General features: G+C 38.9%; 1 protein-coding gene across 17 annotated transcripts in view; it reads left to right on the top strand.

Moving 5' to 3' along the window:
• FBXW7 (F-box and WD repeat domain containing 7) overlaps positions 1 to 15,548 on the top strand; it is a 179,150-nt gene that overhangs the window by 151,917 nt on the left and 11,685 nt on the right. For all 17 annotated transcript variants that reach the window (XM_069013482.1, XM_069013488.1, XM_069013487.1 and 14 more), the window contains 4 exons: positions 7,080 to 7,214; positions 11,471 to 11,594; positions 13,440 to 13,576; positions 15,219 to 15,332. In XM_069013482.1, coding sequence (XP_068869583.1) covers positions 7,080 to 7,214; positions 11,471 to 11,594; positions 13,440 to 13,576; positions 15,219 to 15,332 — 510 coding nt within the window. The remainder of the gene's footprint in view (positions 1 to 7,079; positions 7,215 to 11,470; positions 11,595 to 13,439; positions 13,577 to 15,218; positions 15,333 to 15,548) is intronic.

Raw genomic sequence — 15,548 nt, 5'->3', positions numbered from 1 at the left:
AACTTTAAGGAACACTTGTTCCCTGTTTTAGCAAGTTACTGCAGAGACTGATAAAAAATAACAGCTTTCACTGGTTTCTTAATAATATAATCCTTCCTGTTTAATGCTTTCACATTTTCTGCAAAGTCTGTCCAATGTGTAATGGCTTTCTCCATGGCCTCAAGCCATTTTCACTTGAGACTAGTAAACTTTGGTGCATGGTTTTCTTCAGTGCAGTTATAGCACTAGATTTGTCACCAGTCTGGTGTCTTCTAAGAATAGAAGGAAAAGTTTATCAAAAATAGATTAAAAGGAAACTCAATGTGTATTTTTACTGATCTCTGTGTACTGAACATGTCAGCCAGCACATGTGTACACAGTTGAAGGGAGGGAAGGAGAGAAGAGGCTTTTCGTATCCTTTAAAATGCCTTCAGCAACACCTGAAAATAACTTAAGTAGACAAAAGAAAAGATGTGAAGGACAATGCTATGGACCACTTGCACAGGTTGAAACTGAAATCTGCCTGGACACCAGTTGGGGAGCACCTGAGCCAATTTTGTGTGTGTTAATACAAGCACAGTTTGGGGCAGGCCTCTGCTTCTGGTCCACAACCTGTACCGTGGGGATCTTAACTGTACATTTTGTTCTGTAATTTAAGAAGCAGATGAGTCTTAGTCATTGACTTGAAAAATGGAAATATTATGTCTTCCTGTCTTGATTAATAAGCCATTCCTTCTAAAAGCATTTTCAAAAGGAGCAACTAACAAATACAGGCATTTTTTCAGTTACTGTAACAGGCAAAGATAGAAGAGCAATGTTGTAGATACAGGTAGCTAGCATACAATTTTGCAGGCAGAAGTGGCTTGATTCATGCTGCCACATAATACCATTGATCTCAATCACTGTCAGTTCTGAACATTAAAATAATAATGTAGAACGTCTTTCCTCCTTATTTTTACACATTTATGATCTGCTTAAACCAGTGGAAGCTTGAAATTAAGATTCTTGTACACATCATTCAATTTCTTAAAAATATTCACATTTAATTACTGTGGTGTATCTTTTTTGAGACTGCTCATAGAAATATGTCTTTTTAACCCCTAAGAATCATATTTGAATGGTACTACATATATATATGGTAATGTAATACTGCATTGTATTTTAACATTTTGTAATGTTAAAATATTTCTACTAACAAAAGCTATTTTGTTGCTGACAATGTGTAACATGTATTTTTACGTAAGATTGATAGTTAGCGATAGTTACATATTTTTAAAAAAGATTATGGAAGTCTGAAGTGTTTGAGACGTGGTGCAGACACACATGACAGTAAGAGCAATGCTGTCAGCTGTTTGGTTAGGATAGTAGTCTGCAAGCCCATGAAAATTTTGCCTATGTAGACAAATGTGTGCAGTGTGTAATGCAGAGAACATGTTTTAATACTTATATGTTTAGATACTTTCAACTTGTCAAAATACTTAGTTGCAGCACTAAATGCCTAAATGTTGATCTATACTATTGGGAGAGAGAGGGAGGCCTCTCTCTCCTAACTGGAGATCATTGAGCAGCACTTATTGATCACATCTGTCACTAGTAGTTTTTATTCACTAGTCACTAGTATTCACAAAAGGGAGTCCCTTACTTTAGAATGAAAAGCTTTCAGAGTCATGTGGTTCTATCCCAGTGTTACATCTGCTTGCCTCCTCATTTTCTATGTGCTTATTTTTCACATGAGTTTCATGAAAGGGGCAAGTCCTAAACAGCCAAATGATAAAAGCACATTCATAGGGGAGGTAGCTCTGCCCAATGGGCAGGATTAAATGGCACATGCAGCATCATTCTTGCAATACAAAGTTTTTCCTGTAGAGAAATAGGAATGAGAGAGCTTTCTTCTTGTACTGTGCTCTTGCTAGGCCAGCTTAATAGCACTCTTATATAAAAATATACTTCCAATTAATTTTAAAGCTATATCTCTAAAGGCATGTTAGGGGGACATATGTACTGTTTCAGGTAAAACCGTTCTTTGGCACAGAAGCTGGCAGTGACCAGTGATACTCAGTTGTTTAGAAGACTCTCGCCTGTATGTTGGCCTTCAGTCCTTCTCCTGTGTTATCTTTTCAGATAAAATCAAGACCACTCTGCAAATATTAAGAAAACTTAAGAAGATCTATAAGGGTTTTTTTAACTTTACTTTTTATGTGAACTTCCTATTGTTATGTTTTATAGTTTATCTAAGCCTTTTATTTTGAAAGTAACAAAATAATGCAGAAGGGAGAAACAGTTGTGTGGTGGCACTTTCCCTTTAAAAATAAAGTTGTATATGGATTTCAATGAAATCTGGAAAAAAGAATAGAAAGGCATTTTATTAGATTCAAACCAGTTAATTTCTTAAAGGCCTGTTTGTTTTATCTGGCTTGCAGTGGCTCTTGACTTCATGTCTTTTTAAATTCCACTCTTAGAGTTTTTAAAACCCAGTGCCCCAGTGTATCTTTACAAAATTTCTTCCTTTACATGAAGTTTTAAGTCACCAAATTGCTTGCCATAAGGAAAAAAAAAAAAGTCAGCTGGATGCTAAGTTCAGTCAGAGCTGGTATTTGCTTTGTAAATTACTAAGCTCTCCATTCTTCCTACTTCATATACTTAGGGTGTTGGTTTTTTTCATTTAAGTAATTTATTAAGAAATGGCATTTTCATGGAAAACTGATTTTGAAAAGTTGTTCCATACACACTAATATAGGCAATGACTTTGAATAACTAGTGAATGCTATCATTTTACCTAAAATTGGAAACATTTTTTTTCACAGCAGTTTAGATAGTGTCCAAAATGCTTTTGCCATATCTGGCTGGCGAGAGCACTGTTTCTTTTTTTTATATAAATAATTGGCTTAGCCACCTAAATTCAAATTACTTACCATTCTCCATTTTTTATTTTTCCAGAGATACTCAGGAATGAATACATGTACTGGGTAGTCCAACTCTTATGTGAAGCAGGCAGTAAAGATTTTATCATAACCAGCATTGCAGCATTTTCTGCTCTGTGTCTTGTGGTGGGACTAGGTCAGGGGCTGGCATTTCTGTGCAACTGCTACATGCAGCTTTGGAGAGATCTGCACTCCAGCTTCATGCCCCCTCTTGGCTGTGTCACCATTACTGGTTTGTTTCAGAGGAGTAGTGCAGACTTGCAGCAGGTCTCCTGCCCTTCCCTGCTTATTTCCCACTGGTTTAGCTCTCCTGGCAGATTTGTTACATACAAATTCAACTGGTTTCAGGAGAAGCTACGTTATCCAACCTCTAGCAGGGATGTAGGGTCTGAGCCAGTCACAGCTCCTCTAGACAAGGTCCATCACATGTGCTGCAAATGTTCAGCCCAGGGGACCACACTGGGAACTGGGACTCTGATATGGGTTAATGAGGGGACTTCAGAACCAGCTGCTCCTGAATCCCTCCTGATGTGACAAGCTACTTGCTGATGTAGATGGTGTTTCTTTCAGTGCTTATGTGCTACTTTTGTCCAGACTGAGATACCCTCGAGGTGGGGGATGGCAGGGTTTTCGATAACTGATCCAAGGGCTGGACAGAAGCAGGCTCCAAGAAGAGCCCTTCTGCAGGTCTCAGTAATGACAGACCTCCATTAACAGAACTTAGTAATGGAGAACAGTACCTTGAAGTTAAACCCTTTAAAATAGATTGTCCTTAATATAGCTATTATCGCAAAAGGATCTAATTGCTACAAGCTGTAATTGTACAAATTGAAGGTAGCAGATGAGAGCTGAGCAATAGAAAAGTGCAGGTCATGGAAGAGGAGAGGTGCAGAAACAGATGATAAAAAAACAGGTGGCAGGTTAGACAGAAGGTATGAGGTGGAGGTTGTAGAAGCAGCAAAGATGTTTATATTGATTGTAAGAAAGGGAAGACATTTGCACACAGTAGTGAAGGGGGAAAAGAAGGGATAGTTTTCAGGTAGGAGGTGCCATCGTTGCAGCAGCTGCTTTACTGGATGAGGAAATGGTATGAAAAGCCAAAAGACCTTGGCTGACAAATCAACACCTCCCTGAGGAATGAGAGGAAAGAGGGTGTATGTTTCTTTAGGATTCTGAAGTCATTAAAAGAGCAGTGTCAGTCAGCTCTGCTGGCTTCCCAAGGGCTATGTGAATGAATCCTGGAGTTACCTTTTCTAGGGGAACCTCTGCCCATAATAAAAGCTTTAGTTTAATTTTACATTAAAATTAAACTTCAGTTTTGAAGACAAGGAGAGCACAGGAAGACAATTAAGCAAAAACATTTTAAAGATAAAATATCTTCTTTCCAAGGTTCTTCAATTTGAAAGGGAATTGGGTGGTAGAAATCCAAGGTGTCTGGTCACGATGCCACCTGTCTCAAAAGTCTCTGGTTATCTGCAAGGTTTGAAACTTTGCAAACTGTTTGGCACATAGTTACTTTTTCTTTCTCTTCTGCAACATTTGCTCACTGTTGTTTCTCATCAAAGCCACCAAGTTACTCCTTATCCTTTCTGCCTAATGAGCTACATGCAGTTTTCTTGCAAATGGATCAAGCTACAGGGCCCAGAAACAGAATTTGCTAGTCTTGTCTTCGTTAATGCAAACAGTTGTGTTCATCTGGCAAAGCTTCCTCCCAATTTTCCATGCCAGACATTTCCCTCAGAGACCCCTTACCAACTGTAGCTGGAGGTTTGTTTGCTTAAGTGAAAGACTGAGGGGACAATGTCCTAGAGACAACATTTTGTAGCAGTTGATTGCTTAAAAAGATCCGTAGGAAGCTGCCTGTATCCATCCTCTAATGATGATGGACAGATAAAAGAGGGTGCTGCTTTTAGTCATTAACAACTCTTTCCCATTCTTGAATCTTTTCCCTTTTCTGTCCAGATCTGTATTAAGTTTTAAAACCCAACTAAGTGTAAGAGAGTTACAGATTAAGATAGCATACAGTGACATTATTAATCAATAACATGTTGGTAACTGCTAGCAACATTTGCCACAGCAGCAAACAGTGCTCTTCAGGTAGAGTTGTTCTAATTTAGTAAATGTAGCTGCTTATAAATTGAGAGTAGACTGACCTTGGAAATTTATATTATGAGGAAGTAGCACAGGTATTACTTTCCCTCTTTTTAATTCTCCTAAATTCAAACACGGCTGACAGATGAGATTAAAGACTGCACACGTTTGTTCCTAACACCGGCTAAGCTGTGGGTTAATGAAACAAACAGCTGTTGGAAAGTTGGTGAGATAAACAGTTCTTCAGTGCATGATTTATGAAGAACTGCTCTGTGATGCAAATCTTTCTATTGAATGAAATTTATAATAAATGCCGTTTACAACAGCACTGCTGCAACTTTGGCTGAGACATTCTTGTTTCTTTTTAATAATCTGAGGTATTGGGTATGAGACAGGGAAACCCTCATCTCCCGTGTGACACTCTGTGTGCACACAGGTGGATGGGGAATGTTTTCTTGCCTGCTTAAACCATTTTACCAATTGCCCACGGTGTGTGGAAAGGCTCAGGTCAGGAACTTCCTGCTCCATTAGGGCAGGCTGTCCAGTACCTGGCACACATTTGCTGCAGGGTGAAAGTGTGGCAGTGGGGTGAGGCAGCTGCTGTGCATGGCTGCTCCCACAGCAGTCCCAGAGGGTGCTCACTCAGCTCGGAGCTGCCTCCACTGCCCTGAGGAACTCGGGTCACCTGAAAGTCTCCTGGGCCATCGTTTGGGTAAATGATTCTTCTACTGACATTTCGTGTATTTTGATGTTTTAATTAGGGAGAAATGATGCAACACAGTGAGCTTTCTACCTTGAGTAAAGCTGGGTGTTTATCTGCTTTGCATTCACTTTCAGAAGTTCCACCTTCTTCTTCACTTGCCTCATTGTTCTGCAGAAACTGCACAGTACACAAACATTGTAGTATTGTGGAGACTGGAGTGAATCGTCAGAGTCAAATCCAGGGAACTGAAATTTAGAGCATGAGTAGTAAAGGTCCTGAGCTACCTTACAATTAAGATTTCTGTATTGGTCTGCCATGTATCTTGCCTTTTTTTTTTTTTTTTATTTCAGTTAGCCTCTTGCCATAACTGTAATATCATTTGTATATGCTAATTTACTTGTAAATGTTACTCTAGAAGACATTTGAGAATAGGAACGTGAATCTGCTCTCAAAAACTGTGATGTGTCATTTTCTCTCTAAGGCTTTATTTGTGCTCTAATTCTGTTGCTAAATCAGCTAGCAGTGGCTGTTGTTTTTTCCTGTAATTTTTTTTTTTTAAATTGTTTTCACATAACAAATCAAAGCTCTTTGATGAGCACAGATGAGTTTAAGACATGATTTTTGGACCTGCAGTATATTAAGTTATTATTTTTTTTCTACAAATGATGCTCCTAATCTGCTATGCTCCCAACTGAGTGCCGTATTAAAATCTTCAAATTTTATAGTGCCCATTAGTAAAAATGTGGAGTAAGAAAATTACCAATCAAAATTCCCTGTTTATTCAAGTGTAAATTGATACTTACAAAATCTGCATTGGTTTATAGCCAGGATTTTGAAATTACAACATTGTCACTTAGGGACATACTGTAGTAATAAGCAGACAGTAAGCTAATGTACTTTTGGAGAAAGTTTTTTACTTTCCTTTCCTCTCATTTCAAGATTTTGGTCTACCAGACGAAACATGAAGGTTAAAAGCTATCATCTCACTTGAATGCACAATAGAGAAAGGGAGTTCATTCTATTGCAACCCCTCTGTTGTCTGTAACGTGCGTGTAGATTTCATCAACTTCAAAAGAAGCTTAATTAATTTAATTATTATTACTAAATATTATTATCTATTTAATTGCCAATCTGTATGTGTGCGTATAACAAATCCTTTCTTAGCTTATGAATTAGTGTAGTAATTTTGAATATTTTGTGTTGATTAACTCCTCGTTTTTGTGTCATTAGCATGAGCATTTATCTCCTGCCTTTTTATATGCTTGTATGTAGTTCGGTGAGGAAACTTAATTTGCCTTATTGGCACAGCAATGGCACTTACTGATATAAACCAAAGCAGTTTGTTAAACTAAGCTCACTGTTTCTTTCTCCTTCTTTCCTTGCAGAGCTGGAGCGGACCAGAGAAGTTACTTGCTTTAGATGAGCTCATCGATAGTTGTGAACCAACCCAAGTAAAACACATGATGCAAGTGATAGAGCCCCAGTTTCAAAGAGACTTCATTTCCTTGCTCCCAAAAGAGGTGAGACTTATGGGATAATACTGGATCCTGCAGTGCATTGGCTGCCATCTTTAGAAAACTTCTGTGCTAATTTTGTAGTGATGTAAGCTCGTTTTAGAGGTTCACCGTTTGGAACACAGCCATAACATGGCTACTGTAATTTCAGATTGACATACCTCTATCTCTTGATAGCATTGAGATACTTGGAAATACAGATGGCCCCTTTAAACAAAATCCCAGTAGCTCTAAAAATATCTCTGTATCTTAATTGGGCCAATTGTGCTCTTTTTTTTTGAGAGCTAATTCTGTTAGGGCACACACACACACAAAAATTTCCTCTGGATGTAAGACCTCTCTGCACATTATTCTGTAAGTGTAAGCATTATTTTTAATGCTCTACATGGTGTGTGTTTTGTTAATGTTATTTTTGAATTTATTTTAAACAAACGGAACCCTAAAATCTCTACCAAATAAACCAAAAGTAAACCCAGAAAAGCACTCTTTATTAAGGATAAAGCCAAACTGTAATTAAGCAGACACCTTACAGTAAATCCTTCACTGAAAATCAGATTATGTTGTATGCAGTTAAAGAGAAACTGAGATTTAGATTTCGGTCCACACAAGAGTAATTTGTGATGTCATCACAACTAGAATGTGAGGGTGGATATGCAAGGTTATAAAGCCAGTTTGCTGCAGTTATTGAATAAATGTATTTTAGTTGACTTATAAATAGTAGTTCTCATCTTGATTGATTTTAGGGAGGTAAGTCTCAGTTCCTAACACTTTGCAAAGCAAGTTCTTTTAAGTTATTCTGGTGTTTGTATTTGGTTGCTATCTTTGACATGGTTTTATTACGTGAAGACTGTATCATGTCTCTGTTCTTTGACATCTTTTCTGGCATATATCCTATTTTTGAATGCTTAGTTGTACAAAACCCTTCTTTCCTTTAATACACTGTCATATCTTCACAAGTCTGGAAGTGTCCCAGCCTTCCCTTGCTGGCTGGCATTTATAAGGGCTGGAATCAATTTATGCAGCAAGTATTAACTTAGTACACAGGACATGAGATTAGTATTTAGGGAAGCACTTTCTGCAGCAACCTTCTCAGGGAGTGGAAAGGACACTGGGGGAGGAGAAGAGTTCAGCAGCACCTCTGCATGGTTGCCCGGTTTCTAGAGAAGCTGCCCAAAGCATCAGAGGCAGAGGAAGGCAACAAAGACCTCATATTTGGAAGAGACAGAAGATACTTTGCCACTTCTGCATCTATTCAGTCTGGAAATTTAATAGAGAATTGATAACAGGAACTCAAAGATAATTTCTCTTTGCATGGTTTCGTGGCAATACTCATTCAAGTACAACCAGTGATCTAGTTCCACTGTAACTAAAGATCATGCTATAATTTCAGTTTTCACAATTTCTTCACAGAAAAGATACAGTACTTAGCAGTAAAACTTCCTCACTTAGATTTCTTGACTCCATTGTAAACTGCTGATGTTTAATTTGTTTATTTCTAGTGGGTTTCCTGCCTCTTGAAACCAGAATATTGTAATGCGTAGCTTCATGACAGGCTGACTTCACCAGTGGAGTTGGCTTGAATAATTTTTGCTTCCTAACCCCGAGTCACTGTCACCAAAATTAACCACGTTAAAAAAAGCCATTGAGCTGACTCCACCATCTCCTCTGCTCTTCCCTCACCCAGATGTCCCCAGCAGTGCTGTCCCCAGCTGCTGAGTGCTGGCTGCACGGGGGGTGACGCACTGAGCTGTGGGGGCACGAGCGAGTTGTCGGGGTCAGTAATTCTGTGCAGAGGCTTCCCTAGAGGAGCCAGCATCCTGTGAAAACATGCTCCCTTGGGTTGTCACTCCACGTTAACATCTGTACTTATCTCCAGTGCTGTTGGATGCAGTGCACTGATTTTATTACCAAACCAGAACAAGAAGATGATGTGGACAGGAGGGCTTTGCTTCAAAACCATTTTCTGCAATGCAAAGATAGTAATATAATAGCCAAATAACCAAGGAAATGTTTGCTTTCCTCCCGAGAAAACATGCAGCCAAACAATTAATATGAAATAAATACTCCTGTTTTCTTGCTGGGACTTTAGAAATAATTATTTGAATTATTTATGAAAATCAGGTCAAGAAACCAATAGGTAAAGAGTTTTGCTGAAATCAGACATAGAAATTTTGTTGGTTCTTTGTGGGTAAATGAAGAAAAAGGCAAGAGACCGCTTACTATTGGATGCTATTACCACTGCAAGAGAGTAGTCCTAAATCCAGTTCAGGCAAAGGTCAAATCTTTGCTACCTGAAATTTTCTTATAACTAGATCCATGAGCTGAGACAAAGGGATGTCATCTTTTATCCACTACTAATCTTAAAGTCAGCTGCAGGCTGTGTTGACCATTGATGACTATTTAGATAAATGTAATCTAAAATAAATGTTACCCATATTTAACCTGGTTTAGAATCATTTGGCTCATAGGTTTAATTAACACTAGCTTAGCAAATGTCTGTGTCTGTATATATAGGACAAGTAATATTTAAACAAACTGCTATCAACTGAGGAACATTCAGCAAAAAATGTAAAGGATCTGTGTCATGTTTGAGTTTTGCCACATGCAGGTCTATGTGATATATGTTAGGAAACAACACTTCTTCAGTAATTTCACATGCCAGGAATTAAGACAGAAAGTCTAAAAGGACTTGTTGCTCCTGTAATAGAGAGCCTTACAACAGATCCCAAATGCTGACTCCCTGAGTGAGGACAGAAGAAAGTTCTTCAGATTTGTGGCCTGGGGTGCGTACAGGATCTAACACATCATTTAAGGCAAAGGTCCCTCAAATGTGGAGTCCTGTGTGCTCCCTGGGAGCTGCAGGTGATGACTTGCAAGCAAGGTGTGTGTGCCACCAAAATGCAAACAGTTGTGACATGCTGAATATTTATTTCCTGCTCTGTCACTGGCTTGTCTAGATTAATAAAAAACAATAAATAAGTAAATATTTCTCACAAAATAAGGTCACAAATCTGCTGAGGCCAACAGCCTGCAGTTATGACTTCCTCAGTAAATTTCAGTCTTTCCTGCTTTGAAGGGCAGATTCTGTTTATGTCTGTCTGTCTATCTATCTATCTATCTCATAACTTCAGCTAAAAATTAAATTGAAAGTCCTAAACAAAATACATGGCAAGCAGAAGTAAAAGTGGATGATCTGATTTCCTTGACAGCTTCTGCATCCTGTTAGTTACTGACAAAGACCCCAGTTTGTGAGCACGTTAGTAGTTCTCTGCATCACTATTTATCAATACTGTTCTTTTTGCAGAGTTTTTTGGAACTCTGTGACTTCCCTGCATCTTACACTTATTTTCCATGCCTAGGGAGTTGCATTGTTGCTGTCAAGTAGAAACCCTTAATGATAGTCCTTGTGTTTTGGATTGTGTTTTACCTGCCTCCATTTAAGCCTCCAGTACATCTGAAGATATAGGTGGAGATTTTGGGGGCTTTATTGTGGTCACTATATGGCTTAGCTCAGTCAGACAAGGTCTGAATTTTCCCAACTTTAGTTTTGTCACATGGAAAGCTCATCTTATATTTACTTTCTGAGGCTCATTAGGATTTGCCATGTGGTTTTGATAGCACACTGTATTCAAGTTACATATTTTGATCCTACTGCATCCCAATCCATAAAGCTCCTTGTAACTCCACCCAGGAGTGTGTTTGCATTCTGAACAGAAAATGAGTGATACCTGTACTGCCTTCCCTATGGCTGCAGAGTGTTTCTGAGCCCTGGTGAATGTAGCATTTACTTGTTCTATATTTGGGCTTTCTGAGGGATGTTACCCATCACAATGCACATCCCTATTTGCTCACATGGCAAGCGCTGTACTTCTTAGTTCAACTCTCAAAATAACTTTTGGTGTAATTGTTAGCTAAAAGAACATAAACATAATTACTTCAGTAATAATTCTTCTAATGATTCAAAGTAATGTGGATTACATTTTTAAAAAATGTAATAAGTATTTCAGCTGACATCTATTTTCTTGCAAATGCAAGAATCGTTTTGTGATATGATCTGTAAGGATTTAGTTACTTAAGATGATTGTTATATTTCCACATGCCCACAGGAATAAACTGGAGTCTATTAAGTTTCAGAGATTGTTTAATAATTTATCGTTCCAATTTTCTGTATTTCAGCCCCTGATGTGTGATAGTAAATGGAGTTGTTTCACTTTCTCTTCAAAAGCAGTGCAGAAAATACACTTTCTTCTTATTTTTTACAGCTGGCACTGTATGTGCTGTCATTCCTGGAACCCAGGGACCTTCTGCAGGCAGCCCAGACATGCCGTTACTGGAGAATTCTGGCTGAAGATAATCTTCTCTGGAGAGAGAAATGCAAAGAGGAGGGTAAGGCTGAGCAAAATGATGGATGTAATGGTCGAAGTGTTGCTGTCATAAAAAGTGCAGTTCATTTACATAATAAGCTTAAAGTTTTACGAAGGCAATTCGTGTGACTTTAGTTTTAGTGCTAGTTATGCTTTGGGCTACATGGTATGTATCTCTCTTGAAAGCAGGAAATAGAAATAATCCATGGAGTGCTAGAGTTTAGGCTTGAGTATCTTATTTATAAAGTATACCAGTTGCATGGTTTTAGAATACAGTTGGGTTTGCTTTTTGAGGATTATGTTTATTCAAAATGCAACCAAAAGAAATAACAGCTGAGATGTAAAAATGATAGGAGTATAGTCTGGCAGTTTGTAACATGGAGGAAAAACTATTTCAGTGGTTGGTAGAAGGGCTGCTGTAATTTCACATCACTTGTAGGATAATTAACACAGAGATGGCACATGGTAGTGGGAGAAGGAGCTAAAAGGATTGCTTGGAGAGGGACACACAGTCCATTAGCCACGTGGATATTATCCTGCTCATGCCAATTCAAGAAGATATGGTGATCCAGCACTGATATGAATAGGCAAAAAAAGGCTCCCACGAAAGTAGCCATGTATTTGTGCACATGAAGAGTGTAAGCTTTTATTTTTAAGGAGAATTATAGGAGCAAGGAGTCTGTTTGGGGGGAAAGACCACATACATGTGATCCCAGAGCAGTATTGTCTTGGACACAGGACCCTGTCCAGACTGCCTTGGAGTATGGAGACAAGGACTTGTGAGAGGTTGATGCAAAGGCTTCAAAAAACATGACAATGTCAATTGTAGCTGGCTATTTGTAAGGGCACCTAAACTAATTTGTTTTCTTTTGTGATGGAAAGCAGGTGTCTAACCTCCTGAATCTTCTCTAAAGATTCTCCTGTTAAAAATTTCAGTGAAAATGCATTAAAAGGACAGAGTGAGAAAAAAGGAGAAGGTTGAGAGGGGAATGAGCTTACCTTTGTGAGTTTACAAGTAAGAATAAATACATCCAGGCAGGAGAGCACAGGCAAGCAGACCAGTATTGCAGCCTGCTTAGCCTCATTGAGCTGCTCAGTAACATGAAGGAGCCCTTAATTCAAGACTTGAAGGCAGAGCTGGGGCTAAAGTCAGAAGAGTGAAATCCACATACTGGTAAGAGACAAGACTCCTGCCAGTAATGAAATGCAGTGGAGAGAGGAGCTGCATAGAAAAGAGAGCAGGGTGAGAGAATTGTAAAAAAAGCTGTATCTGTAGTAGCAAGGCTAAAACAAAGCACTACTGCTTAAGTGTCAAGTCAGAAAGGGCATAGCTATACTTAAATTCCAGCCAACAGAGGACAATACCAAAAGCACTGAGCCTTTCAGATCAAGAAGGTAATTAAAAGCTCACTAATACCAGGAGTCACAGTGAACTTAAAGATGGGTGATCAGAGTGGAGAGCCACTGACAGAAAGGTTGACTTCTTGAACTCTTCCTGAATAAGCATAGGAGTGGTTAAGGAGGTTTTTGGACAATACCCATTTGTAAAAGGCAATATTCTGCTGCATTGCCTCAGAAAGGGGGATCCAAACTCAAGCTAGGAGGTTGCCAGCAAGGCAAAATGAACTAGAGCATTTTCAGTCATGATTATGGTAATGATTATGCTAAACTGACAAGGACAGACAGAGTATAAATCTCGGAGGAGCAGGGTGGTGTCACTGACACACAAATGTTGGCATGCAGGCAGTTGTTACATTTCTGCCATATTTTAATGTCAGGGGTCACAGTAAAGGTTTGGGAGGGAAGGTGTTTTTTGTGGAGTGGCCTCATCTCTTCCCCTCCCCCCCATTTTTAAATTCCATTTTAGGGATTGATGAACCATTACATATCAAAAGGAGGAAAGTAATAAAACCAGGCTTTATACACAGTCCGTGGAAAAGCGCCTACATCAGACAGCACAGGATTGATACCAACTGGCGGCGAGGAGAGCTGAAATCGCCCAAGGTGAGGTTCTGAGCTCTGTGCACGGGGCCGTGAACAAAGCAGGATCAGCTCGTGGCTTGGGTTCTTTCCTTTGGACAAACAAGACTATCCATGCACAAAAAGCAGTGAATTGCTCCAGAAAAAATCATTTGTATTTTCGCTTTAAATTATAATCTGACCCCCATATTGGGAATGTGTTGTGATCCATACTGCAGAATTCTTTCACTGCTCTTCTAATAATTTCTGTACAATTTTATGAATTCTTATAAATATGCCAGTCTCTTTGAGACAGGTAATTGCAGAGACTTGGTTGGAAATACTTATATTTAAACATACAGACACATATATTGTATATCTATAAGTGTATATGTATGTATTGGTAGAGCTGGGTCATGTTGCAACATAAAAATACTCCACAACTGTTCTGTGATCAATTCATGCTTTATTTTTAAATGTATTCTTCTAAATTGAGCAGCACAAGACAATAACTTCATTCTGTGTTAAGATTTTGGGGGGGGTTTTCTGAATGTTAAAATTAATGACATTTATATTTATCATTACATCCTTTCCTATATGAAGATATGAAGCAATATTTCAAACCTTTTGTAAATAAAAATAGCAACTCTCTAATCAGACCTGATAATGAACAAGCAGCCAGAAATGTGAAGAAAACCCATACTCATGGCTTTTTAAGGTTTTAAGGCGATTTACCTGCTTTTTTAATTAAAAACAACAAAATAAAATAAGAACAAAAGAATTCCCATGGAAAACCTATGGTTGTATCCTGCTGTTTATTTGGCCGTGACTTATGTACATCTCTGGCAATGGTTCTGTATTTCTTGCCTTGATATGCCACATCAAGTTATCTTGGAATTATTATTAAAATTACAGCCTCTGGCATTATCCAAATGCCATTTCATTTCAATGAACATCTTGGAAAGTGTTCAGATATCCTAAATAAAAAATTCTTCATCCTATGTATTCTGCTAAGGATTTTTTTTTTGCTGTATTTGCTGTAAGGTATACAGAATTACAGTTTTTCCAAAATTAAGCATTGACAATCCCACCTCTATAAAGCAACATTCCAGTCCACATTCCCAGCACATGAAATTGTTGCTTTTGTTTGTATTTAATTGAGTTAATGGTTTTCTAGTTTTTGACTTTGGCGCTGCCTGGCATTTAACACAATACAATGCTTGGCTGGTAAGGGAAAAAAAATAGATGTAGTCAGCATTGACCACTGAAATACAAATACTCAGCAAATAATCAGCACATCCTTTTTATTCAAGATTGAACCAAAAGGTAACAGTAACTCAACTGAAAAATAAAGAGATGGAGTAACTGCAGAGGAATTGAGCAATGTCCAGTTACTAATTCAGCCCACTTTTGTTACTGATTTTTCCTGGTGCTGTTAGGAGGCTTGCAGTAACTGTAGTGTGCCTGCTAAGCAATGCAGCATCACTCCATGGAAGGAGGAAAACACCTTCTTTGGTCCCAGCTGGCAGTAAATTGGACTTGACACACGGGATTAAGGGGCCTTATTATTACTGAAGCAACTCTAGCACTTTGTAATTTATGAATCAGAAGAGCACTTTGTTTCTCCTGCTTCTGTCTAATCTCCTGTGTTAAATTGTGACTGTTGCTTTGTGTTCTTGGTTGCCAGGTGCTCAAGGGCCACGATGACCACGTGATCACGTGCCTGCAGTTCTGCGGGAACCGCATCGTGAGCGGCTCCGACGACAACACGCTCAAAGTGTGGTCAGCGGTGACAGGCAAGGTGAGGTGGCTGCTCCGCTTGATTCCTTGGGAAATGAGCCACAGGTAGAGAGCACTGGCACAGCAAAAATGCTGCTGTGCCATCAGACCACGCTGCAGGGTGGCCTTTAGGGCCTCTGGGGCAGGACTTGGAAGACGTACCAGATAAACATGTGGGTTGCCTTTTCCCACACAGAAACTCCTCCACTTCAAAAAAGTCACCTTGATGTGAAATTGC

This window comes from Aphelocoma coerulescens, chromosome 4, assembly GCF_041296385.1.
Source record: "Aphelocoma coerulescens isolate FSJ_1873_10779 chromosome 4, UR_Acoe_1.0, whole genome shotgun sequence".
NCBI lineage: Eukaryota > Metazoa > Chordata > Aves > Passeriformes > Corvidae > Aphelocoma > Aphelocoma coerulescens.
Note: the sequence above shows the minus strand (reverse complement) of the source record. Positions and strands in the feature narration are given on the sequence as shown.